The 25,944-nt window shown below is 49.7% G+C and overlaps 2 protein-coding genes and 1 long non-coding RNA gene across 6 annotated transcripts; all 3 read left to right on the top strand.

Annotated features, from left to right (window-relative positions):
* Positions 1-1,116: 1,116 nt before the first annotated feature.
* Positions 1,117-3,432, top strand: LOC147349696 (uncharacterized). The gene is made up of 2 exons (XR_015150082.1): positions 1,117-1,252; positions 2,454-3,432. It is a non-coding gene; the product is annotated as an uncharacterized LOC147349696 (long non-coding RNA).
* A 4,899-nt stretch (positions 3,433-8,331) lies between these two features.
* Positions 8,332-15,410, top strand: LOC147349695 (myeloid-associated differentiation marker homolog). The gene is made up of 3 exons (XM_086364992.1): positions 8,332-9,808; positions 11,968-12,063; positions 15,259-15,410. The coding sequence occupies exons 1-3, from the start codon at positions 9,130-9,132 to the stop codon at positions 15,408-15,410; spliced, it is 927 nt and encodes a 308-aa protein (XP_086221118.1). The 5' UTR covers positions 8,332-9,129.
* Positions 15,411-16,307: 897 nt separating this feature from the next.
* Positions 16,308-25,694, top strand: LOC147349694 (myeloid-associated differentiation marker-like). Of its 4 annotated transcripts, none has more exons than XM_086364633.1 (3): positions 16,308-16,438; positions 19,672-19,798; positions 21,660-25,694. In XM_086364633.1, the coding sequence occupies exon 3, from the start codon at positions 21,799-21,801 to the stop codon at positions 22,696-22,698; it is 900 nt and encodes a 299-aa protein (XP_086220759.1). In that variant the 5' UTR covers positions 16,308-16,438; positions 19,672-19,798; positions 21,660-21,798; the 3' UTR covers positions 22,699-25,694. The 4 variants fall into 4 exon arrangements, with proteins under 4 accessions (XP_086220759.1, XP_086220761.1, XP_086220760.1 ...); XM_086364634.1 differs by having other exon boundaries at positions 16,390-16,850; XM_086364635.1 differs by lacking the exon at positions 19,672-19,798 and having other exon boundaries at positions 16,378-16,438.
* The last annotated feature ends 250 nt before the right edge of the window (positions 25,695-25,944 follow it).

Genomic DNA, 25,944 nt, shown 5'->3' with positions numbered 1-25,944 from the left:
CCGAGCCTGTCTGCTCTGGAGTCAGAGCAGATGTGACTGTGAATCCAGTCGCAGACCCCAGATCTGCCTCTCTTCACTCTGGGCTTCTGTTTCATCTTCCCCTGCTTATGGTCAGCCCTCTATATGCACAGCAGGAAGGAATTTGCTTTTCCCAAAGGAAACACAAGCTCCCTAAATAAGGCAAGAGCATTCTGGCTGCTGAGCTGGATCTGAAAAAGTGGAAAGTCAAGAATGTGTGGGAACAAGGAAGTCTGGGAGACCTCAGACTGTGGGGGTGCCTAGAAGCAGTTTGTGTTTTTGACAAGAATCACTGGAGAGTTGGACCCCAGGAAAGGGATTAAGGAAACTCATGTTATGAAAGAGAAGCATGTTCCCCACCAAGCAGTGGTCATGGGGAAGGAGGGTGTGTTTAGTCAGGAAGGATGTGACCAATAAACAGGACCCAGCAGCCGAGAGGAAACAAGCAGAGAGGGTGGAGAAGGGGGACAGACGGGAGGGAGCCGGCTCCATCTCCACGTCTGAGTCTCCAGGACTGGCAAGTCCAGGGGCCCCGGGAAGAGGGGGGCTGGGAAGGACCAGGGTCTCTGGGACCCCTCCCCCATCTAGTAGATGAGGAAACTGACTCAGCAGCAGTGAGTGCCCTCCTCAGGGGGATGGGGCAAGTTTGTGCAGGACTAGGGTGGACGGGGCAGAATCCCAGCCTGGAGGATGCTGCTGCCACACTTATAACAAGCAGTATGGGGCCATGGACAGACAGCCAGCCTGGCAACAGGACACCTGGTCCTGACTCTGACTCTGCCACACACAGGGTGACTTTGGACAAGTCCTGCCCCTCCCTGGCGTCCAGCTGCTCCTCCTCTATGAAGAGAAGACTAAGTGTATCTCACTCAGTCATGTCTGACACTTTGCGGCCCCATGGACTGCAGCCCACCAGGCTCCTCTGTCCGAGGGATTTCCCAGGCATGAATACTGGAGGGGGTTGACAACCCATCTCCAGGGGATCTTGCCAACTCAGAGATCAAACCCGGGTCAACCTGCATTGCAGAAGGATTCTTTACCATCTGAGCCACCATGGAATACCCTAAGACTAGAGGGTTGGACTAAATACAGGATCATTACACTTTCTTTTGAGGGCCACAGTGAGGAATTGGAGCACCATTGGAATTGTGACAAATGTCCCTTAATCTCTCAACAGGAGGAATTGACCAGCTGCCCCCCATGAACCAGGAGGCTTGGACAGCGAGCCCCTCAGGTGAGCCCACCCTAGACAATTCTTTTACTGAAGCACAGAGACATTTGCATCCTCCTGAGAAGTGAGGTCCCAGGGTTGTGTTCAATTTGATTTAGAAAAATATAAGAATCTGAGGTTCCTGCACTGAGACTTGCGGAGGTCATTGCGTACTTGCTTTTGTGGATAAAAAATTAGCTAATAGTCAGACAACCTAAGAAAGAATTGGAAATTTTATTGGAACCAACCTGAGAAGTTTAACTGGGGAGACAGTCTCTCAAGACGCTCCAAGAGCTGTTTTGAGGAGATTAGGTTTGGAGGTCAATGTTTAAGTGATTTGGGGAAGGACATGAAACCAGCCTACGCTTTGGTAGAAGGTTGCTTCACTCAGGAAGAACAGATATCACGGTTCATGCTTTTAGTGCTTCCTAAGCATGGACATATGCAGAAAACTGGGTTCATAGAAAAGTCTCCTGAAATATCCAAGTATGTGAGGGCAGGTTCTGCCAGTTTTCTCAGAGTACAAAGTACAATCCTGACCTTTTTCACGACTTCTTTCCAGAGTGGATTGCAGGTCAGTGAACTGCAGCAGCCAGTGACTTGATTTTGGAAGACCCCAGTGGTGGGCAACATTCTTTATCACACAATCTATTTGTTTCCATCTTAATTGCAATCAAGGTTTGGGAGGAATTTTCCCAGGTCAGGGGAGGATTCCATTGATGGGCCACTGGGTGTGCAATTCTTCTTCTAGTTCTGGTATCAGTAGCCAAAATCCTCCAGAACAATTGTCTCACTTGTCTGTCCGGCTCTCAGAAATGGTTCCCTCCTGTTGCTTCTTCCCATATTTCGAGTCATGGATCTTATAAAACTGTATGTAAGGTCACCTGGTCATCACCATGTTTATCAGAGGCTCAATGACACATTTGTTAATGCGAGAAACAACACTCTTATAAAGTGCTAGACAAGAGTAATATAGCTAGTGACATTTATAAGGTCATAGGGAGGCAGTGTCATGTAAAGTCACAAGGCTAGGGTTAGAAGAACACAAATGGATCTTTATATTGGGTCAGGTATTTCTGCCCTTCGGAAGGTCTGGTTAACACATACTCCAGATGCACACTGCACACTTCAGGGCAGGGAGGAGGTCAAAACAGGCAGAGACGAATTTTGTTTCAATTTTTCTTGTCTTGACTTAAAATATGAATTTTATTTGTTTGCTTCTTAGGATTTGCCTGCCACGGGAACCACGTCCTGGAGCCCTCCCCATCCACCCCACCCGCCCCTGTGTGAAGAACTCATGCTTCATCCCAGTACAGGAGCGAGGGGCAGCAGGGGGGCCTTCCCCTGTCCCACCCCCTCCCCTGCCCACCACAGCTCTGATGCCTGACTCCTCCAGTCCTGGTGACTCCAGGATGCTGGGCTCTGTGGTTTGTGGCTGAGAAACGAGACTGAACACAATAAGGGTGGCTTCCTGGCCACCAGTTATTATAAAGGCTGCTGGTCCAAATGCACCTGTGAGCACAGACATACAGGCACATACACAGGCAAACACGCGCTGGGCATGCACGCAGGGACACACCTTTAAATACAGTTCTCCAGGGTCTCGTCCTTTAAGAGCTAAGGGGACAGAAAGTCTAGTGTTGGGGACACAACTGCTAGTTGTCTTGGGCTGGGCCATGGCCCCAGGGCCCAGGGGAAGGTGCGAGTGGGGAGACATTGGGAAGGGCTCCCAGAGATGAGGGCTTTCATCAGAATAAAAATCTCCTGCATCCTTCCCAGCTCTGAGAAAATTTGGGCAATTAGATATGTCAAGTTTGTGGGGTTTTTCTTTTATCTTTGTACTGAGGTAAAAAAGAGCATTACAGTTGTAGGAGAAAGGGCAAGGCTGCATCTATGATTGATAGCAGGGGTGATGGTATCCAGAAATTCCAGACAATTAAGAAATCCATGTATATTTACATTTATTTAGATTATATGTAGATCCTGGAGAAGCAGGAGGCAGCATGAGAAAACAGCTGACACATAGAAACACATGTCTGTGCAGCACAAACTCAAGCAACACAGTTTCCTCGACTGTGGCATCAGCATTACTCACCCATCCAACACCACCCATCAACAAAGTTTTGAATAGAAACTTTCCATGCAAAAATATAGTCAACCAGTAATTTTTGCCCTTGAGACAATAAAAATTAAGAAAACTATAACACCCAGGCTAACATCACCTTTAATGCTGGCAATGGCGATGTCCTTCTCCCTTCAGAGGCAGAACCTGCTGTTTTGATCACTGAGGTAGGAGGGCCACATCGCTGCCCCTCACCAACTCTGCAGGCAGGTGTCTTCAAGACTCTGGGGTTCATTCACCAGGTCCTACTTTGATTCCCCAGAGAGTAGTTGGATGGGGAGGCATTCAGCCTTTGCTTCCTTTAAGATGGCCTCTGCTGGCAGTGGGTTTCAGTAAGCTTGGAAAAATTCTGGAGCCGATGTCAGATGGGGCCAACCACCAGTTGGGGCTTAGCGACCAGGGTCTCTGCTTCAAGACTCCTCCCACTGGAAATTACTGACCTGCACAGACTTTTGTTTAACTTAAAGGAGTGGTGGACTGTATACCCCATCCGCTGGGAAGAAGTGGGCCATATCCCTTGGTACTCACCCCCAACCCCAGCCTCCTTCCAACACACACACACACCAACTAAGGCACCCCCAGTGGGACAGACTTGCTTGGCAATGAGGCCCCTCCAGAGGCCCAGGGTGTGAACAGCTGCACAGAGGGCTGTGTGATGTGGAGTCAGCGCCTTAGGAGGCAGTGGGCAGAGAAGGAAGGGGTCTCAGGTCCTGATGGATCAGAAGAAGGAAAATGGGGAGAGGTGGTCAGGACACAGGAGATGGGAAAGCCAAGGATGACCAGAAAAAGGGAAAAAAGCAGAAAGTGTAGATTAGATGAGGGCAGCAAGAGAAAGAGACAAAACCGAATGTGAGCAAACACACCAAACGGGGCAAAGACAGAGCAGAAGGAGAGAAGGAACACAAAAGAGAGTGAGATGCATGGAGAAGGTTGTGAGGAGGGAGAGGGAGGCCAGGAAGAGGGCATCAGAGGATGTCAGAGCTCTACAAAGAACACCTCTCATTTAGAAAGTGCATTCTTAGTCCCTACAATAGCCTCACAGGCCAGGCACTCAGTGTCAGCCACATCAAGCAGCAGCTGGATAGGACGGCTACAGCCAGCCGCTGGTCCCAGGTGCACACCGAGCAGGTGCGTCTGTTCCTGCAGCTCACATCACTGGATCACTGGGGTTGCCCATCAGGCTTCTTATTGAACTGGTGGAGCTGACAGAGGACCAGAGCACTAGGGCAGAGGAGCACAGAGAGCACCGTCTGCTCAGACAGGATACAGGTAGGGAACAGAGATTTTTGTCTTTGACTCGATCAAATCGCTTCACTATGAAGTTCACAGCTCCTTCCAGGAGGAAGCATATGAAGTACACAACCTCGAACGTAGGGCTGGCTGATGCTGATACTGGTGGGGGCTGCTGATGAACGTGATGATGAGCCAGTCAGCATAGTTCTCTGGCCTCCTGCGCAGGCCCGGGAAGGCTGGCTTGAACCAGACCATGCCTCCAGGCTGGATATGATGCAGAATGCTTCAATGGCATAGAGACAGCAGCCACGAAGGCGAATGCAGTGGCAGTGATGACCCTGTTCTGGGCGAAGCCTGGAGGCAAGAACTTGATGTAGGTGGCGCCGAAGATGATGGTCTTTGAGAGGCAGGTGATAGAGAAGTAAAAGGCGTGGGCACAGAAAAAGCCCTCCCAGGAGAAGGGGAGGTGGGACCGGAGCTCACAGAATTCCACTATGAAGATGGTGAGGGTCATGGTGAAGCAGACGCACCAGATGAACATGCACCAGTTAATTACGTCCCCCTTCAGAGTGTCCTCACTGGCCCCCAGCGAGAAGGGCACTCAGGTGGTGAGCAGATGCCCCAAGTGGAGGAAGAAGCCCACGATGGGCTTGGTGCCCAGGCCTGAGGACGGGCACATGGTGATCATGGTGGTCAGGTAGGTCACCAGCACCCGTTTGTAACCTTGCTTGTTTCTCAACCAAAGGCTTATGAATAGTTAAACAGAGTTTGATGTTTTCTGGTTTCAGTTTTGCTTGGCCAGTTAAGCTCTGTTTCTGCCTCAATTCTTTTTTCTCTAGAAAATATACAACCACTGACACCTAGATCTGATGTGCTGATCTGAACAAAGTAAGGACCACACTCACCTTCTCAATCCAGCAAGGCGGCCCAGGGGTTAATGTAAAGTCCCCAAAATAGAAGCACAGCGCACCCCTGGCATGCAGCCTGCAGCCGTTTCCTGCTTCCCTCCTTGTATAAATCCCGGCTGAGCCTTGCCGTGCTGGGAGTTGATTCTTCTGGGCAGTAAAACACCTTCTTGCCAGCTTCCTTAAGATAAGCTACTTTTCTTAAACCCAAGACTTAGCTCTCTGTATTGGCTTCTTCAGCGACAAGCAGCTGGGCCTGACTTGGGGGACAATGTTGAGCGCCCAGGCAGGAGTCAGGTCCCCAAGTCTCCAGCCCCTCCCTTTCTTCCTAGAGCAAGGAACAGAGTGCCACTGGGAAGATAAGGTGGAGTGCCAGCTATTCCCAGGAAGATATATAGGTCTCTTCCATCAGCTGCCGAACTTGCTAGATTCAGGAACTTGCCCTGTCCCTCCCCAGGCCTTGCTCACAGGGTTCTTTCTCTTTCTGTTAAGAGAAGGAAACTGGCCTCTGAAGGAGCACTGAGCTCTTGACTGAGTGAGTAGAGGGGTGTGGGTCCCAGGAGCCCCCTTTCCACCTGTTTGGGTGTATTCTGTGCTCTTTGAAACTCTGGGGCCAGTTGGAGACTGGAGAAGTGGGAAATGGCTTGTTTGTGACTCTGTACCACTCTCTTCAAGAATTGCTTGTTTGTTTTAAATCTGTTCTGGAAGAGCCAGTGAAGTGGGGGGAGGGGACCTACATCCATCCCTTCTACAAGTCCACTGGCACCCATCTTGGCAGATGGGCAAAACTGGAGGTATGACCCTGTAATCAAGAAAAAAATGGTTTTCTACTTTCAATACAACCTTGCCCATGTATGTTTTCTGTTGGGAATAGTGTTGGTTCCTGTATGGATCTCTAAATTATTCCAGTATTTTGCAGTTAGAGCTCTTTTTTTAAGATCCGGAAGTGGGAGGGAACTCCATGTGCAGGTCTTCCTGTTACTCCCTAATTAGGATTCTTCCAAGGGCACCAAATTAAAGGCCAAAAGGAAAGTAAACTGTGAAAAGCTTGCCGTGTTCACAGACGAGTCTGCAGGCAAGGGAGGGAGAAGAGGGGTCAGCTTCTTAGTGAACTGATCCAGCCCCAGCTTTGTGGTTCCTATGATGCCCCAGGCAGGGGCTGTCCTGGTCTGCGCCATCCCCCTCCCCCTCCCCCCAACTCCAGTCTCCGGAAGAGGAGGGGTTCTAGTGTGTTGGCGGGGCACAGCCTTAGCGTCACCACAGCTTGAAGAAGAAAGGGGTTCTGAAGTAGTCTCTCCCTTTAAGACCTGACAGGTCACTCAATTTGGCCAGAGTGCGTCCCTTATGGCACGGGGCGGGGAGGCGGAGGTGGGCAAGGGGGTGGATTTCCACTAAGACAATTCCCTGCAGGAGGTTTCAGTGCAGAAGAAAAGTCTGTAACTGCTACTGGACATACGATCTTCTTCTCAACATAGACCTGCTAAACTGGAAAAAACCATCCTCCAAGTTGATCCACAAAAAATGGTGGAAACCTTCATTCGTATTTTTTCTAACCCTCCACCCAACATGGGCTGATGCACAGATGTGGGTGATGATTGTGTTCACAGCAGAGGAGCGGCACCTTGTCCCAGAAAAAGCCGGACACTGGTGTCTCAGTGTTTGGCTTCTTGAGGACTGAGTAGACAAGCCTGAGTTCAGGAACACAGCCACGGGCCAAGGCTCCTCCAGAAGCCAAAAGAGACAAGGAGGGACCCTCCCCTGGGGCATCAGAGACAGAGCAGCCCTGCTGACACCTTGTTTCAAAACGCTGACCTCCAGAACTGTGAGAGAATCCGTTTCTGTTGTTTTAAGCCATCAGGCTTGTGGTAATTGGCTGCAGTAGCCCTAGTAGAACAAAATGAATTTCCAGAAATGAAAAATATATTATTTGTCATATTTTTTTAAAGTTCCAGAAAAGCTTGCCAACCTCCTGCTCTAGAGTATGGTGGTCACAGGGATCCCAGGACCCCTTGTCATATTCTGTGTCCCCCAGTGTCTGAGACACAGGGGAGGGTCCACTGATCTAGAGAAGGGGGGTCAGTCCAAACGCCCACAGGAGCCAGGAGGGAAGGAAGTAAGTAAAGGGGATGGAGAGGACTAGGGCCCCTGGAGAAGACCAGCTGCACCTGCCGGGGGTGGTGGAAAAGCAAGATGCCGTGTGCATGGCACGGTCTTATGTTTACAAATCAGAAAATAAGGAAGATACTCCCTACAGGCATGTGTGCATGTATGCAAACATGTGTCTAAATACAGTTTCAGAGCTTGTGACATGTGTTGAAGGCTGTACGAGATGTTGAGAACACGGATGCTCCCTGGATGAAGGGGTGGACGCTCGTGTGAGCAGGCAGGAAGCCTGGCCATCCCAAAGAGGGGGAAATAGGCACATGTGAGATGATCATAGCCCTGTTTATGTCGATTATACAGGAGAATAAGAGAAATATAGAATACTACATAAAGGTATAAATGGAAAACAGTAAAGAGGCCATAGCTGATGCTCACCCCCAGCTACTCCCCCAACCCCAAGGGAACACAGCCCAGTGACACCAGATCCCCTGAGGTTTCTAAAGGAGCAGGAAATCTGGATTTTCTTGTGAAATTAAAACACTGCAGCTTCCAAACCCTTAGGGAAAAAACAACACTGATTCTACATCATGTCTTCCAGAAAATACCATGAAGAAAAACAAAACAAATCCTCGGGGCCACCTCCAGTACAAACTGGTTTGTGCCCCTAATCTGGAGCTAACCAAGCTTGCATGAGGGGACCAGGGCCTTCTGGGTCCTCTCTGAGGGGGAGGCGGAGAACCGTGAGACCATGAATTGTCTCATGTACATTCAGCTCAAATTCTGCTACAAAAATGAAATTTCTAAAAATCGTTTTCAATTTTGAGAGACTTGAAGATTTGAGATTGTACATAAGGATGATTCTACCTTACAACCCCAAAAGATAATGGTATGCAGCCCAAGAGGCCCCAAATATTCATGGTTTGGGGGCAGATCAAACATGGCTGTGAGATTTTGGGATGAGGCAGTCTCCTGACAAGGCCGAGGGTGATGGGTGGGGAGAACCATTCTGGAGCGGCTGTGTTGTTACCCAAGTGTCTGACCATTGGTTCCAACTCCACAGATCCTGAGCCTCAGCCATCACAGGGCCCTGAGCCTGTTCCAGGAGGCTGACTCGATCCACCACCAGCCAGACCAGCACAGCCCACGTGCACTGGGGTGACACTTGAGACAGGGGCTTCTTGGAGGTCACGTGCTGCTGTCTCTGCCTCTGCCCGCCACAGCTCTTCTCCACCTGCGTGGCCTTCTCTCTGGTGGCCGACATGGGCATCTGGAGAGGGGCCACAGGTAACTGGTTCATGTCCTTCTGGTGCATCTGCTTCGCTGTGACCCTCATCATCTCCATAGTCGACTTACGTGAGCTCTCGTCCTGCTTTCCTTTCTTCTGGTGCAACACCACCCTCCTCTGTCTCTCGGCCTCCATCATCTACTCTGTCACCTTTGTCCAGTTCCTGCCTGATGGTCCTTACCGGGACCGGGCCATCACTGCCACTACGTTCCCCTGTGTCCCACCTCTGCTACATGCCATGTAAGTAGTCTGCATGCGGATCACCTATGGGTTCAAAGAGACCTCCTGCTGTGTGCTCACCATGCCAGGCCTGCTGAAGGTGCTGGAGACCTTTATGGCTGGTTTCATCTTCATCTGCATCATCAACACCTCCCTGTACCTGCACCAGCCGGCCCTGGAGTGGTGTGTGGCCGTGTACTCCATCTGCTTCATCCTAGCAGCCCTGGCCATCCTGCTGAACCTGGGCAAATGGCAATGCAGGCTGCCCAGCCTGTATCCCATTTTTCAACTTGTGCTCAGCCTGCTGTCTGTCCTCCTCTATGTCAGCGCTCTGGTCCTCTGGCCGCTCTACCAGTTCAATGAGCAGTTTGGCAGACAGCCCCACCGGTCCAGTGATATGGGCCGCATCAATGGGCTCAACTATGACATGTGCTTCTGGGACCAGCGACTGGCTGTGACCCTCCTGACAGCCATCAACCTGCTGGTTTACGCGTCTGACCTGGTGTACTGGGCTCGCCAGGTTTCTGTAGGGACTGAGGACCAGCCCAGGGTTCCTGACCCCTCTGCTCACAGGAGGTATACTCACCGAGCTCTGTCAGCCCCTGATGTCCTCTTCCTGGCTCTCCTCTCTCCTTGCTCGCGTACTTATTCACTCATCTCACTCTCTTTTCCATTTCCTTCCCTTCTGCTCTGTCTCCATTCTGTCTTGTGTGGTTGCCCACATTCTGTTTTGCTTCTTTCTCTTGCTTCTTTCATTTTTTCTACATTTTTCTACCTTTCGCCCCTTTCCTGGTCATCCTTGCTTTTCTCATTTCCTGTGTCCTGACCACCTCTCCCCATTTACCTTCTCCTGATCACAGCAGCCTGACATAAATCAAGCTCCCACTCAAGATCAAATTCACAAGTAAGATAGAAAAGATTGAAAATAACCCAGGTGTTCATCTTTAGGATGCGGATTAATAAACAGTGATGTAGTGCAAGAAGGAATACTCTGCAACAGTGATAAGTAAATATCTCCAGGATACATGAAATAAAAATAGTTAAGATATAAATCAACATGGAGTATACTATATTTTATATAATAAAAATGAAGGGAAATAATATTAAATACACCTGTATGTACTTGACTTGCATCAAGGAGCACAGGAAGGACTCCCCTGAGTTCATTGGAATAGCGACGTGGGCCGGGTCGGGGAGGGGAACTGAGGAGAGAGTGGATGGGGCCACAGGTAGAAGTGAGGTTTCTCAGAACATGGCTTTTTCAGAATATTTTTATTTTGAACCAGGTAAAGATTCCCTTTTTAAAAAACTAAAATTTATGTTTGAAAAATATACCAACTGGAGAAGAAGAGTCAGGGAAGGGATAGTTGGCAGATGGTCTGCATGCTTCCTGCAGCCTTCATGGAAAGGCTGCAGGAGAAGCTGAGAGATGCCCACACAGGCCTGTATCCAAAGCAGACAGAAGGGAGGCACCTTGGGTCCAGGGGTCTGAGGAGGGAGAGCTGTGGTCCCCAATCCTCCCTGCTGAGTGGCCAGGGCCTTTCCAAGCCCTTTAGCACACACAGTTGATGGAGAAGACTTCCCGTTGCCCAAGCCTCAGGCCCTTCCCTTGCCCCCTGCCTGACCTGAGCTCCCTGTCTCCTGGGGCAGTGGCCAGAGGCTCCTTCCTTGAAGGCCAGCCAGAGCCTCCCCCAGGCAGGGTGACTCCAGCTAACATCCTCCAGACTGTGTCCTGAGGCGCATCCAGAACACAGCCCGGGGCACAAATGTTTCCATTCTCTGGCCAGCTTGGAAAAATCACAGAATCAACCTTCCTAGTCCACCTTGGAGTAGAGAGAAGGGACTCTGCTCTCCGGAGGCTCCAGGCACCTACCTGGGACCCAGGCATCGACTGCCAATCCGTGTGGCCCTTGTCTGTGTCACTGTCCTGTGGAAAAGTCTCTAGGAAGACTGATGTGCCGAGGAGATTCAGGCCAGGCTCCAATCAGTCTCTCCCTAGGGTCTGGACCCTCCCTGTCATGTTCTGGCTGGCTTGCCAACAGGAAGTGGTCTGGCCTGTATGGGAACTTGGCCACAGGACCTCTGGGTGGGGCACTAGAGCCAGACCAGGACACACGGGAGCCAGGAGATGAATCCTGGACCCAGGGAAGAGGGAAGGGGCTCAGCATTTACTGAGGTTCTGTTCCCTGCTGGGGCTTCCTTGGTGGCTCAGATGGTAAAGAATCTGCCTGCAAAGCAGGAGACTCATGTTTTATCCCTGGGTTGGGAAGATCTTCCGGAGAAGGAAATGGCTTCCCACTCTAGTACTCTTGCCTGGACAATTCCATGGACAGAGGGAGCCTGTGAGGGCTACAATCTGTGGGGTCGCAGCATCAAACACGACTTAGCAATTAACACTTTTCTTTTTCTGAGCTTTGCAGGGAGACAGGCCTGTGTTCAAATCTGGGCTCTGACAGAAAGTGACTGTGTAAACTTGAGCAAAAAACATAACACACTCTCTGAGCCTCAGAATCATCATCTGTACAATGGGGATGACAATAATAATATCCCTGAAGATGAATGAAATGGAGGTGATGTCACCAGGTCAGTCTGTTGGTGCTGAAAAATATATTGGCCACTCTGTCCCTTTGGGTCTAAGGTACAAATCAAACCCAAGCAGATTTTAAGGTCCTAAACCCACATGACTGTGTTCAAATCCCAGCTCTGACACCTAAACCTCTGTAAAGGTGATCGGTTGACCTCTCTGTGCCTGTTAAAATGGGGACTGAAAACATAGTTCAGGGGCTGCTGGGAGGAACAAATGAATCCACAGCAGAGCTCGACCTGCAGTGAGCACGACACATACGACCTCTTGTAACTGTTGTGTCCACAGCAGCCCCGCTGCAGCCCAAGTCCTCAGGGCCCCTTTCTCAGCCAACAGAACCTGTGAGCTGTCACCTGAGGTCTCTTCTGGAGCCAGGCTGGGCTGGTGAGGTTTGCCCAGTTGGTCTTTTCTGGGACTGCTTCTGACCAGGAATGGAGAAGCAGTGGGGGTGGGGGAGCTTAGTTCAAGCCCATCTCCTCACCCCTCACTCCAACCAGCATCTGTTTCCATAAATCCCTCAAGTGCTTGGCCCATCAGCCCAAACCACTGCCCCCAGAAACACTCCCATTGCTAGTGTGGGACCACTCCTTAGGGAAAACCCATAAAAGAAAGCCTGGTGTTCTTTCTGCTACTTCAGGCAGGAAATGCTTCTTGAATAGTCTGTTCCTGGACCTTGTCAGAGGCTGGCAGGACCCCAGAACCCTCCATCATCTCTCGGACCCTCTGCTCCTCTCTCACAGGTTTTGGCTCCCCCATTTTCTACTCCCCCGATCACATGTACTCTGACCCAGCTTTGTTCATGTGTCAACCACAATGTGCCTAAATATAGGCACATAAAGATCTCATCTTCTAGTATCTTCAAGCAAATAGGATGGCTCAGCCACCAGTCCATTAGTAGGAAGTTGTTACTTTTGTATTGAAACAAGTCTGATATGTTAAGAGTATATTATTATGGGGTATTATAAAAAGGAATGCAATATCCCACATTTACTTTCATGGAAAACACGAGGCTTCAAAGATAAACTCTAGAATATAGATCCACAAAGCAGAGGTGTCTTGTCCTTTGTTCTTTGAAATTTTCCCAGTGCTGAGCAGAAGGCCTGGTATGTTGCAGGAGTTTATTGAATAAGTATTAACGCGAGCTTACAACCTCAGGCCCCTTCCTGCCTGGACCTCCTGACTGGGATACATTCCATCCCTTCTGCCTTTAGGGGAAATGTTGAAGAATCAGTGATTCCTTTGTTTTCTCTTTTAATTTTCCCAACTTTCCCATGGCCTTGTATGATGAACATCTCCAGGGAGAAGAACAATTGAGAACCTGAACTTCCCCCCACCTCATATTTGAGGATGTCCCCATCGTGTGAATCTTGATGAGAAACTGGGCCTCACCCTCAATAAGAAACTCAAAAGGTCAGGTAAATATTTGACCTGCCGCCATATGAACTCTGGACACACACCTAAGGAGCAGGTGATACACAGACACCAGGTCAGATCGGAATTTCTACTGCTGAGGCCTGAGTAGCATCCAGAGTCTGCTGCCAGGGGCCATGGTGGCTAGACCAGCTGCCCTTGCCTGTGCCCCAGCTGCCCAGCACCCCTCCTTCCTGGTCTAAGCCTGCTCTCAGGCCCATCTCTCCCTAATAATTCTCTAGCAGCCTTCTAGGACAGTTGTTCTCTGCCTAAGTTGCTAGAGGTGTTTTCTGCAGGATGCAATCAAGAATCTTCACCTTTAAAAACTGATGCTATCTGTAAAGCAATTATCCTTTAATAAAAAATAAATAAATTTATAAAAACTGGTGCTATTATCTCCATTTTCTGGATGAGGAAACTGAGGCTCAGAGTGACATTGCCTGGACAGGACTACTATGTTCCAGGCTCAGTTCTGGTCTCCATTCAGAGTTGGGGTGTGTGTAGACTTGTAGCAGGAAAGGCCCTGAGATGACAAAGAGGAACTGGAAGTACTTCTCAGTGACTGGAGGGAGGGAGGTGATGAAGCTGGAGAGGTAGAAAGGGGTGCGAACATACAGGGAGGTGACACTGTGCAGTTTGAGGGAGCAAAGAAAAGCGGTCAAAGGTAACTTAGTTTGAGTTCAGCCCAAGCTGACTTTGAGGGAAAGAATGGAAATAGAGGAAGCAGTGAGAAGCTTATGAGGGGAGCACAGGTGAGAAGGCTGGATGGATCTGGACCAAGATCAAGTGGATGCTCTAGAGAGGAGGAAGAGAGTGTGTGTGTGTGTGTGTGTGTGTGTGGTGTGGATTCACAGTATTTTGTGAAGCGCATCTGTGAAGGTGGTGCCATCATCTTAGATGGGAAAGACAAGGAAGGATCTGTGTGTGTTGGCGCTAGGGGGGTTCAGGAGATGGGACCAGACATGGCGAGTGTGAGGCATCCTGAGACATCCAGAGGGAGAGATCAGGAGGCAGTTGCATATGACTCAGGGTCTCTGTAGAGATCAGCTCTGGAGGCCAGAATTGGGGAGTTATCATCATACAGCCAATTCACTTCACTCAGCTCCAATGAATCAGAATCTCTTGGTGAGGGGTGGGTCACATCCATAGAGTGGCCTGACCTCCAACCACCTAAAATAGCAGCCTCGCCCATCCCTGCATTCCAATAACTCTCTTTTTCACCTGTTTTCCCTTTAGCATAGTATTTATCATCCACTGACCTGATATTCCATTCTAAAGGAGATCAGCCCTGGGATTTATTTGGAAGGAATGATGCTAAAGCTGAAACTCAAGTACTTTGGCCATCTCATGCAAAGAGTGGACTCATTGGAAAAGACTCTGATGCTGGGAGGGATTGGGGGCAGGAGGAGAAGGGGCTGACAGAGGATGAGATGGCTGGATGGCATCACTGACTCGATGGATGTGAGTCTGAGTGAACTCTGGGAGTTGGTGATGGACAGGGAGGCCTGGCGTACTGCGATTCATGGAGTTGCAAAGAGTCGGACATGACTCAGCGACTGAACTGAACTGAACTGACCTGATATTACACATTGGTTCTCAGATTTTCCATCTTGTGTCCTAGAGGATAAGCTCCATGAGGGGGGAACTACTGGTTATCTTCTCTGCTCTCTCCATTGTCTAGAAAACTGCCGGGCACACACTTGGTGCACAGGTGTATTTGTCAACTGAGTGGAATCTTAAAGCCATCGGACTGGATGAGGATGAGAAGGAGTGAAGGTAGGTAGCTAGGCATCAGGGCTCCTTTCTCCCAATAGAAGGAAGTGTATAGTGCACCTCCCCTTTAAGTAAAAAAAAAAAAAAAAAAGAAAGAAAAAATTCTGGAGGTCACTGATTTCCAATGGGCAAGAGTCCTGAATCAGAGAATTTGGATCCCAGGGCCCCACCTGATGCTCAGCCTCACACTGGCTGCCTAGAGGGCATCTTAAAGGAATTTGGGATAAGTTCCACCCCCAGCCAATCTCTGGAGAATCGAAAAAGGAGCTGGTGAAGAACCCCAGGGAGTTGAAGACACAACCACAAACGTAGGGCTGGCTGTTGCTGATACTGGTGGGGCCTGCTGATGAAGGCGATGATGAGCCAGTCAGCATAGTTCTCTGGCCTCCTGAGCAGGCCTGGGAGGCTGGCTTGAACCAGAACATGCCTCCAGGCTGGATATGATGCAGAACGCTTCAATGGCATACAGTACAGCAGCCACGAAGGCGAATGCAGTGGCAGTGAGGACCCAGGTTCGGGTGGAGCCTGGAGGCAAGAACTTGATGTAGGTGGTGCCAAAGACGATGGACGTTGAGAGGCAGGAGATGGAGAAATAAAAGGCATGGGTGCAGAGAAAGCCGTCTCAAGAGAAGGGAGCCCACAAAACTCCCCTATGAAGATGGTGAGGGTCATGGTGAAGCAGACGCACCATGAACATGCACCAGTTAATTATGCCCCCCTCACTGGCCGCCAGCGAGAAGGGCATACTGATGGAGAGCAGCTGCCCCAAGTGGAGGAAGAAGCCCACGATGGGCTTGGTGCCCAGGCCTGAGGACAGGCACATGGTGATCATGGTGGTCAGGCAGGTCACCGGCACCGGTTTGTAACCTTGCTTGTTACTCAACCAAAGGCTTATGAATACTTAGAGTTTGATGTTTTCTGGTTTCAGTTTTGCTTTGCCAGTTAAGCTCTGTTTTTGCCTCAATTCTTTTTTCTCTAGAAAATATACAACCACTGACCCCTCGAACTGATGTATTGATCTGAACAAAGTAAGGACCACATGTTCTCAGCCCAGAAAGGCTCCTGGTGGTTACTGTAAAGTCCCCCAAAATAGAAGCACAGCGCACTCCCGGCATGCAGCCTGCAGCCGTTTCCTGCTTCCCTCCTTGTATAAATCCCGGCTGAGCCTTGCCCTGCTGGGAGTTGATTCTTCTGGGCAGTAAAACACCTTCTTGCCAGCTTCCTTAAGATAAGCTACTTTTCTTAAACCCAAGACTTAGCTCTCTGTATTGGCTTCTTCAGCGACAAGCAGCTGGGCCTGACTTGGGGGACAATGTTGAGTGTCCAGGCAGGAGTCAGGTCCCCAAGTCTCCAGCCCCTCCCTGTCTTCCTAGAGCAAGGAGCAGAGTGCCACTGGGAAGACAGGGTGGAGTACCATCTATTCCCAGGAAGATCTATAGGTCTTCTCCAGCAGCTGCCAAACTTGCTAGATTCAGGAACTAGCCCTGCCCCTCCCCACGCCTTGCTCACAGGGTGCTTTCACTTTCTGTTAAGAGAAGGAAACTGGCCTCTGAAGGAGCACAGAGCTCTTGACTGAGTGAGTAGAGGGGTGTGGGTCCCAGGAGCCCCCCTTCCCACCTGTTTGTGTGTATTCTTTGCTGTTTGGAACTTTGGGGCCAGTTGGACACTGCAGAAGTGGGAAATGGCTTGTTTGTGACTCTGTACCACTCTCTTCCCAAGGAAGAATTGCTTGTTTGTTTGAAATCTGTTCTGGGGGAGCCAGTGAAGTTGGGGGAAGGGACCTACATCCATCCCTTCTACAAGTCCACTGGCACGCATCTTGACAGATTGGCAAAACTAGAGGTATTGTTGCAAGAAGAGGGACCCTTTCCAGGGCTCGAAACTGTGCTCTCGTCTAACACTCGGAAATGAATTGTCGGAGGAGACACATGCGCTGACAAAGCAAGAGATTTTTATTGGGAAACAGCACCGGGGCGGAGAGCAGGAAGGTAAGGGGACCCAGGAGAACAGCTCTGCCACATGGCTCACAGTTTGGGTTTTATGGTGATGGGATTAGTCTCCGGGTTGTCCATAGCCAATCATTCTGATTCAGAGTCCTTCCTGGTGGTGCCCACCTTGTTCAGCCAGGATGGATGCCAGAGAGGAGGATTGTGGAAGGTGGTCAGACACATGCTGTCTCCTTTCGACCTTTCCTGAACCCTTCTGGTTGGTGGTGGCTTCTTAGTTCCGTGTTTCTTACCGGGACCTCCTGTCGTAAGACAACTCATACAAGTGGTTACTAGGGTTCCTGAACGGGGTGGGTGGTTGTGTCAGTGTGGTTCCCCTAACAGTATGACCCTGTATCAAGAAAAAAGTGGTTTTCTACTTTTAATACAACCTTGCCCGTGTATGTCTTCAGTTGTGAAGAACATTGTTCCTGCATGGATCTCTAAGTTATTCCAGTATTTTGCAGTTAGAGCTCTTTTGTCAAGATCTGGTAAGTGGGAGGGAACTCCATGCGCAGGTCTTCCTGTTACTCCATAGTAAGGATTCTTCCAACAAGGGCACTAAATTAAAGGCAAAAAGGAAAGGAAACTGTGAAAAGCCTGCCGCGTTCACAGAGGAGTCTGCAGGCAAGGGAGGGAGAAGATGGGGTCAGCTTTTTAGGGAACTGAATCCAGCCCCAGCTCTGTGGTTCCAGTCCTGATGCCCGAGGCAGGAGCTGCCTGGGCATCTGCGCCCCCCTCCCCCCAACTCCAGTCCCCGGAAGGAGGAGGGGTTCTAGTGTGTTGGCGGGACACAGCCTTAGCGTCACCACAGTGTGAGGAAGAAAGGAGGTCTGAAGCAGTTTCTCCTTTTAAGACGGGACAGATCACTTGATTTGGCCAGAGTGTGTCCCCTGGGGTGGGGGTGGGGTGGGGGCGCGCCAGGGGTGGATTTCCACTGAGACGATTCCCTGCAGGAGCTTTCAGTGCAGGAGAAGAGTCAGTGGCTGACTCTTGATACAATCTTTTTCTCACTTCAGACCTACTAAACTGGAAAAAAACAAATCCTCTGAGTTGATGCACAAAAAAAGGTAGAAATGTTCATGAGTATTTTTTTCAAACCACCGTCCAACATGGGCTGATGCACAGACATGAGCGATGATTGTGTTCACAGTGGGGGAGCCGCACCTCGTCCCAGGCAAAGCCCAGCACTCATCTCTCGGTGTTTGGCTTCTTGAGGGATGATCGGACATCATCAGAGTTCAGTAACATGGGACGAGCTAAAGGGCCTCCAGAAGCTAAAAGAGGCAAAGCGGGACCCTCCCCTGGGGCATCAGAGACAGAGCAGCCCTGCTGACACCTTGTTTCAAATTGCTGACCTCCAGAACTGTGAGAGAACAGGTTTCTGCTGTTTTAAGCTGCCAGGCTTGTGATAATTTGTTGCAGATCTAGGAAACCAGATTTAATTTCCAGAAATGAAAAATATATTCTTTGTCATATTTTTAAGAAAATTTCTCAGAAAAACTTGCTGACCTCCTGCCCTATAGCATGGTGGTCACTTGGATCCCAGGATCCCTTGTCACATCCTATGTCCCCGTGTCTGAGACTCACAGGGGAGGGTCCACTGATGCCCAAGGAGCCAGGAGGGAAGGAAATAAGGGGATGGAGAGCACTAGGATCCCTGGAGAGGACCAGCTGCACCTGTCTGGGGCGGTGCAAAAGCAAGATGCTCTGGGAAGACGTGGTCTCATGTTGACAAAACAGGAAAAGAGATACAGATATTCCCTACAAACATGTATGCATGTATGTACAAACAAGTATGCTTGTGTGTACACACATGTCTACACGTGATTTTACAGCATTTGAAATGTATTGAAGGCTGAGGTTGAGGTTGTGGACATGGATGCTCTCTGGATGGAGGGGTGGACGCTCCTGTGAGCAGGCAGGAAGCTTGGCCATGTCGAAGACAGGAAACCAGTCACAGGAGAGATGATAATAGTCTTGCTTTATGTCAGTTATACATGAGAATGAGAGAAATATAGAAAATACTAAACAGAGATGAGGATGGAAAACAATATAAAGAAAAGAGGCTAGCAGCTGCTTATCTCCAGCAACCCCACTGCCAAGGGAACCAAACCAGGTGACACTGTATCTCCTGAGGCTTGAAAAGGAGCTGTAATCCGAATTTTCATGTGAAATTAAAACAATGTGCAGCCACCAAACACTCAGGGAAGAAATAGTAATGCTAGTGATTCTACATCATTTTTTCATGAAAACACTGATGGAAACTGTGGTGGAAACTGAACACATCAAGAGTCCACCTGCAGTGCAAACTGGCTTGCAGCCCCTGATCTGCAGCAAATCAAGCTGCATGTGCTGATGTTCAGAGCCAGGGCCTTCTGGGTCCTCTGTGAGGGGGGTGGGGAGGTAGCTGGCACAGATTGAGGGTTCCATGTGACAGGCTTTCTGATGAACCCGTCACATGCTTTTATTCATTTAATTGACACAAAATAGGTATAGAGACATTGAACAGAAGGGGGAAACTGAGGTTCTATTGAGTAGCTTGCCATGATCATCCAGCTATGAAGGCTCTACTCCTTGTCACTCTGAGTGTCCATCCCATCTCACCCTTCTCTGCCCTTCTGGCACTTCCTCATTCCTTCCTCTGTTCTGGCCATGACCTTCCCAGCTCACTGTCTTCTAGTCCACATGCCTGGCTGCTGGGCAGGCAGGGCTCAGCCACATCGGCTGTGCTCTGACAGGGGCACCATGTCCAGGCTCACAGATTAGAGTGGAGGAGGGGCTGCTGGAAGACTCAGACAAACTTCCACTTCCTGTTTTCCAGGGCACAGGCCTGACCCAGGGTCACGCGGTTGGAACCCCCATGCCTCCTCTTCTCCATATCCTCTCTCTGATGCATTCAATGGATTCAAAGCATTCAAGTTGTCTCTTATCGTAGGTGGAATTTCAGGGTGAGTTCAAGTAATTAAACTGGGATCAAACTGGGGTACAAAGAGCATGACAATCCCTCCTTCCCTCACCCCAGTGCTCCTTCCCACCCTGGCAGTGCCCACTAGGAGGCCAGCAGGCTCCAGGGCTCCCCTGCAATGGGGCTCAAGGAGCTTTGTGAGTCCAGGGAGGTTCTCAGGTTTTCTCTCTGTTTCTCTTTCCAGCCTCAGCTTGTCCCAGGGTTTATTATCAGCAAAGGCAACAAGGCCCATGATGGCAGGAAGCTGGCTGGGGCTCAGGCTGTTGGCCCTTCAGCCCTGGGGGCCTCTCAGCAAATAGTCCCTTGGAAACAGGGCGGCTGTCCCTGCGGAGGGGGCGGGCTGGGAGAGGCACACTCCCCCCACACACTGGACCCTGGAGGAGCCCCTGTATGAGCAGGACTACAGCTCTGGCTGGAGGGACTGTCTTGGGTGGTGACCTGGGAAATTCCGTGGTCTCCAGGGTCCCTGACACTCTGGCCATGTGTCCCTGTCACAGCCCTGAAACCCCTTCAGGCCCCTGTTCTCCTGTCTCAGTTCCAGTCCCGGCCCCTCCTCCATGGGAAGGTTGGCTCCATGCGTGCATCCCTTCTGGGTCAGAAGACCCCTACTGGGCTGCCTCAGGGCCCCTGGGACCCTGGGATCCCCCCAGTCATCTCCACTCTGCCCCCCGCCCCCGCCTCCACCCCAGTCCCGGGCTCATCCTCAGGGCTGGCCCCTCCCAGGGGTCCTGCAGGGGCCTCCTCTCTCAGCTCCTGCCCTTTAAAGGATTAGATTTGCACGTGGATGGCTGCTTTGGAGCTTAAAAAGCTGGCATTTTAACATTTCGTTCCTTGGTTCCTCCATGACACTCCACCTTGGAATCATGCTAGGTTGGGATACCCTGACCCAATGCAAAAGAGTGACATGTGAAAGCAAAATTGGGGAGGGGAGTCACAATAGTCCCTACTTCCCATTTCATCCTGTCCCCACGGCCTTGCTCTCACCCCATGGCTCCTCCCTGTTCACTTCTGAAGCTGCCCTCCTCCGGGTGGGGCTGTGTCCCCTCACATGGCAGCTTCTTCTAGTGATGGCTGCAGGGAGGAGAGGCCTGGATTCATGTATGTTCAGGTTGCTGTGGAAGGAGGCTGTGGCCCTGAAGTTGTGTTCTAGGCTTTGGTCCTGGGCTCCACCTAAGGGGATTTCTGCCATGTGTGCTGTAGAGCAAAGAGTTCATGCCCATGGCTTTGGTATATTTATCTGGGGTTCCAACTTCATGGTCATGCCATCTTAGGGAAGGACTTAATTCCCCTACCTTAGTTTTCTCATCTGTAAAATGGGGTTAGTCAAAAGGACACTCCATAGTCCCTTTTCTGAAACACTTGGGGTCAGATATTCTCTAGAATTCAGAATTTTCAGCTCCATACAGGTGACATAGTACATCTACTCTACATGACATCACACCCCACTGGGGTCTCAAAGCACCTTGTAATCATACACATTAGTGTTTTGGCAGCTGAACTTTTGAACAGTCACATTGAGTAAAATAAAAAAAGATCATAATTTGTCTCATGTCTCTTTGGGCCGAATTTTGTTACCAAACAATTTTTTAAATATTCATTTTCAATTTTGAGAGACTTGAAGGGTTGGGATTAAAGATAAGGACCATCCGTCTCTGTGTCTCCATAAATAATGGTCAGCTTAGAGAGATCCACAATGTTCATGGTTTGAGGCTAGACCACAACTAGCTGGGAGCTTTGGGATAAGACAAGTCTCCTGACAAGGCCAAGGGTGATGGGTGGGGAGAACCATTTGGAGCAGCTGTGCTCTTACCCGAGTGTCTGAGCCATCGGTTCCAACTCCACAGGTCCTGAGCCTCAGCCGTCACAGAGCCCTGAGGCGTTTGTAGGCGTCTGATCCTCTGGAGCCGGATCTTTCTTTGGTGGGTCCTCAGTGAAGACCACTGCCAGACCGGTGACTGTGACTTGCCAGACATTCATAACACCATGAGCACCAGGGCGACACTCCCATACTGGCTCTACGTGAACAGAGTGTTCTGGCTCCTCCGCGTGCCGCAGCTCTTCTCCACCTGCGTGGCATTCTCCTTGGTGGCTGACATGGGCATTTGGAGAGGGGACATAGGTAACTGGTTCATGTCCTGCTGGTGCATCTGTTTCATTGTGACCCTATTCATAGTCATAATTGAGTTAAACGATCTCCAGCCTCGCTTTCCTTTCTACTGGTACAACTTTCCCGTCACCTTTGCCTGCTATGCCGCCCTCATCTGCCTCTCAGCCTCCATCATCTACTCCATCGCCTACGTCCAGTTCCTGCCTGATGGCCCTGAGTGGGACCGGGCCGTCGCTGCCACTGCATTCTCCTGCATCGCGTCAGTGCTTTATGCCATAGAAATGGCGGGCGTGTGGAACTTCTACAAGCTCAAAGAGATCCCCTGCTACGTGCACACTGTGCCAGGCCTGCTGAACGTGCTGGAGACCTTCGTTGCTGGTGTCATCTTTGCCTTCCTCAGCAACACCTCCCTATACCTGCACCAGCCGGCCCTGGTGTGGTGCGTGGCCGTGTACTCCATCTGCTTCATCCCAGCAGCAGTAACCATCCTGTTGAATCTGGGCGAATGGGAGAACAGGCTGCCAATCCCCTTCCCCATTTTCCAACTTGTGCTCACCGTGTTCTCTGTCCTCCTCTACATCAGTGCTCTTGTCCTCTGGCTGCTCTACCAGTTCTATGAGGAGCTGGGCGGGCTGCCCCAGCGGTCCAGCGATGTGAGCTGCATTGACGACCTCATGTGCGCCTGGGACCAGCGCCTGGCTGTGGCTGTCCTGACAGCCATCAACTTGCTGATTTACGTGGCTGAGCTGGGGTACTGGGCCCGCCGGTCTCTGTAGGGACTTAGGACCAGCCTGGAGACTCCCGATCCTCTGCTCACAGGAGATATCCTCACTGAGCTCTGACGTCCTCTGATGCCCTCTTCCTGGCTCCCCTTTCCCTCCTCACATCTTTCCCCATGCATCTCATTCTCTTTTCTGTTCCTCTGTCTCCTTCCTGTCTTGTGTGGTTGCCCACATTCTCTTTTGCTTCTCTCATTTTTTCTATATTTTCTATTTTTTGGCCCTTTTCTGGTTTTCTTGTCTGTGTCCTGACCACCTCTCCCCATTTTCCTTCTTCTGATCCATCAGGGACCTGAGACTCCTTCCTTCTGTGTCCACCGCCCCCTCCCGCCTCCTAAGGTGCGGACTCCACAGCACACAACCCTCTGTGCAGCTGTTCACACCCTGGGCCTCCGGAGGGGCCTCATTGCCAAAGTGTGTCTGTCCCCCTGGGGGTAATAGTTGGTGTGTTTATGGGGGGTGTATGAGTGTTGGGGGTAGGTAGGTCCTCATTTCTGTTAGTGGAGGGGGCTGTACAGTGCACCTCCCCTTTAAGTTAAATAAAATCTCTAGAGGTCAATAATGTCAAGTGGACAGGAAACTTGAAGCAGAGACCTTAGATTGAGACCCAACCTGTTGCACAACCCCACCAGAGATTGACTGGAGAATTTTCCCAGGCTTACTTATTATCTGCTGCCTAGAGGGTGTCTTAACAGAAGTGTCTTAACCAATCCAGCTCCTCTCTGGGCAAAGTAAAAAGGATCTAGGGAAAAAAAGCACAAGGTCTTGCAGACACCTGTCTGCAGTGTTGGTGAGGGATGGTGATGCAGCCCTCCTGCCTCGGTGATCAAAGCAGTAGGTCCTTCCTCTGTAGGGAGAAGAGCATGGTCCTGCCAGCCTTAAAGGGGATGTTAGCTTGCTATTCTTTTTTCCTATTCTTTTCTTTTTTCTGATCAAGACAGCAAAAATTAGTAGGTGACCCTATTTGTAAAGGGGGAAAGTTTCTTTTCAAATTTTCTTCAGTGGGCAGTTTGAGGGGGTAGCATTTGACAGCATTGACAATGCTGATGTCATTGTCATAGAAACTGCATGGCTTGAGTATGTGGTGCACACACATATGCTGAAGCATAATGTGATCTATATAAATACATATAGTTTAGAAAAACTCCACAGAGCTTTTCGTGTCCATCATTGTCTCTGCTCAATCACATAGTCTGTTTCTTAATCACAGAGAAAGACTTGTACCCCTTCCCACATTTATAGTGTCCTTTTCAATTTCAATATAAAGATGAAGGAAAACAAAGAAAAACTTCCACAAAATCCAAATATTCCAATTGCCCCAAATTTGCCTAGGGCTCAGAAGGATCCTATCCAATTTCACCCTCACCCAAACCTGGGTTTCGTGGAGCCCCTTCCACTGATGCCCCACCCACACCTGGACGAGACCCTGGGTCACAGGTGGCCCAGCCTGGGACACAAGAGGTTAGGCCCACCCCAGTGCCAGCTTCCTGTGCCTGAACCCTTAAAGGGGCCAGGAAAGCCCCTGGACATCTCTCTTTAAGGGTGTGTGCCTGTGTGCAGGCTCAGTGGGTGTTTGTGTCTCTGTGTGTACCTGTATATGTGCCCATGGGTTCCACTGCACTGAGGCCAGTAGCAGTTTGTTTATAGGAACTGGTGACTGGGAAGGCACCGAAAGGCCTCTTCCTCTCTTCCTCTCAAATGCAAAGCCTCAGAGCCCAGCATCCTGGTGTCACCAGGCCCAGAAGGACCCGGCAAGCAGAGCTGTGGGAGAGGGGCGGGGAAGGACCCCCGCTGCTGCCCCTCAGTCCTGTGCTGGGAGGAAGCCTGGGATCTTCACCCACAGGCAGGTGCGGTGGAGGGGGAGGGCTCCCAGGAGGCAGTTTCCATGGCCGGTAAAACTTAAGAAGCAATGAAAAAGACTTGCTATTTTAAGACAAGACAAGAAAAATTTAAACATAAATATTTTCTCTGCCCATTTGAACCTTCTCCCTCCCCTCTGGTGTGCATTGTGTATTTGCATTGTGTATAAAACCTACCTTCACAAGGGCAGAAATACCTGCTCCACCATAAAGATCAATATTTCTGTTCTGGGCCCAGCCACGTAACTCCTTAGAAAATACTACTGCTTACAAATGACCTTACTAATGTCACTACTTTATTACTTCTATTCTTCCTGTTTGACAAGATTCTTGTTTCTTGCTTTCACAATGTGTTATTGAGCCCCTGAAAAAACTAATGATTAACAGACTTGAAACAATTGACCTGATGTATATATAATTCTAAGATCACTGATTGTAATAGTGTGACTCTGGATATGGGAAGAAGCAACAGGAGGGAATCATTTCCTGGAGCTGACAGACTAGTAAGACAGTTGGTCCAGAGGATTTTGGCTACTGTTACCAAGACTAGACGAGTAATTGCTTGCTGAGTAGCCTATCAATGAAATCTTTACCTGACCAGGGAATGAGCATTCCTAGCATCCTAGGGCAAATTGGTCAAAAACACCTCCTAAACTTTAGCTGAAATAAGACAGAAACAAATGGAGAATATTGAGTAGTAAAAAATGTTGCCCACCACTGGGTTCTACAAGAATCAAGTCATTAACCACTGCAGTCACTGACCTATCCTGAAAGTAAGCTACCCTGAAATGAATTCAGGGTGGAAATCAGGAAGAAGCACTTTATGTTGTAGCAAGACTGGCAGAACCAGAAAGAAACCAGAGGAAGATAGATATTTTTAGGAGAAATTTTTATGAACCCAGTTTCTTGCATCTTCCCATACTTAGAAAAACACTAAATCCTTAACTCTGGTATCTGATCCTTTCGAAGAACAATAACTTGGCTAAGATGTATGCTTGGTTGCATGTACCCAAATCACACACATACTGTCTCCAACCCTTAACTCTTCAGCACAGTTCTCACAGCTTTCTGAAAGACTGTCTCCCTGGTTATAATTCTTTGTTGATTTGAGTAAAACTTTTCACTTCTTTTTGAGTTGACAATTGATGAATTTTTTTACTGATATGAGCATGTATGCATTTATCTCTTGCAAGTTCAGTGCAAGAACTCTCATTTTCTTACATTTTCCTGAATCAGACGAAACACAAACTCCCTCCCAGAGAGGGAGGTGATGAGGTTGAAGAGGTATAAAATGGTCTGAGCTTGCAAAGCTTTGGAGGTGACATTTTAAAAGTTTGTGTTTCATCTTAAGATAACAAAGAGAACCCACCAGAGTTATTTCAGT

The sequence above is a fragment of the Bos grunniens genome, chromosome 21, assembly GCF_055505025.1.
Source record: "Bos grunniens cultivar Pamir isolate PY7600 chromosome 21, Bosgru_T2T1.0, whole genome shotgun sequence".
In the NCBI taxonomy this organism is placed as follows: domain Eukaryota; kingdom Metazoa; phylum Chordata; class Mammalia; order Artiodactyla; family Bovidae; genus Bos; species Bos grunniens.
This window is presented reverse-complemented; position numbering and strand designations above follow the sequence as displayed.

Excerpts from the sequence above, each read along its gene's own strand:
- LOC147349695 (XM_086364992.1), top strand. The coding sequence starts at position 9,130 with ATGCGGATCACCTATGGGTTCAAAGAGACCTCCTGCTGTGTGCTCACC. Across the intron at positions 9,809-11,967 it reads TCTCCATTCTGTCTTGTGTG|CAGCCCCGCTGCAGCCCAAG; the intron begins GTTGCCCACATT and ends TTGTGTCCACAG. Across the intron at positions 12,064-15,258 it reads TCTGGAGCCAGGCTGGGCTG|GCCTGGGAGGCTGGCTTGAA; the intron begins GTGAGGTTTGCC and ends CCTCCTGAGCAG.
- LOC147349694 (XM_086364633.1), top strand. The coding sequence starts at position 21,799 with ATGAGCACCAGGGCGACACTCCCATACTGGCTCTACGTGAACAGAGTG.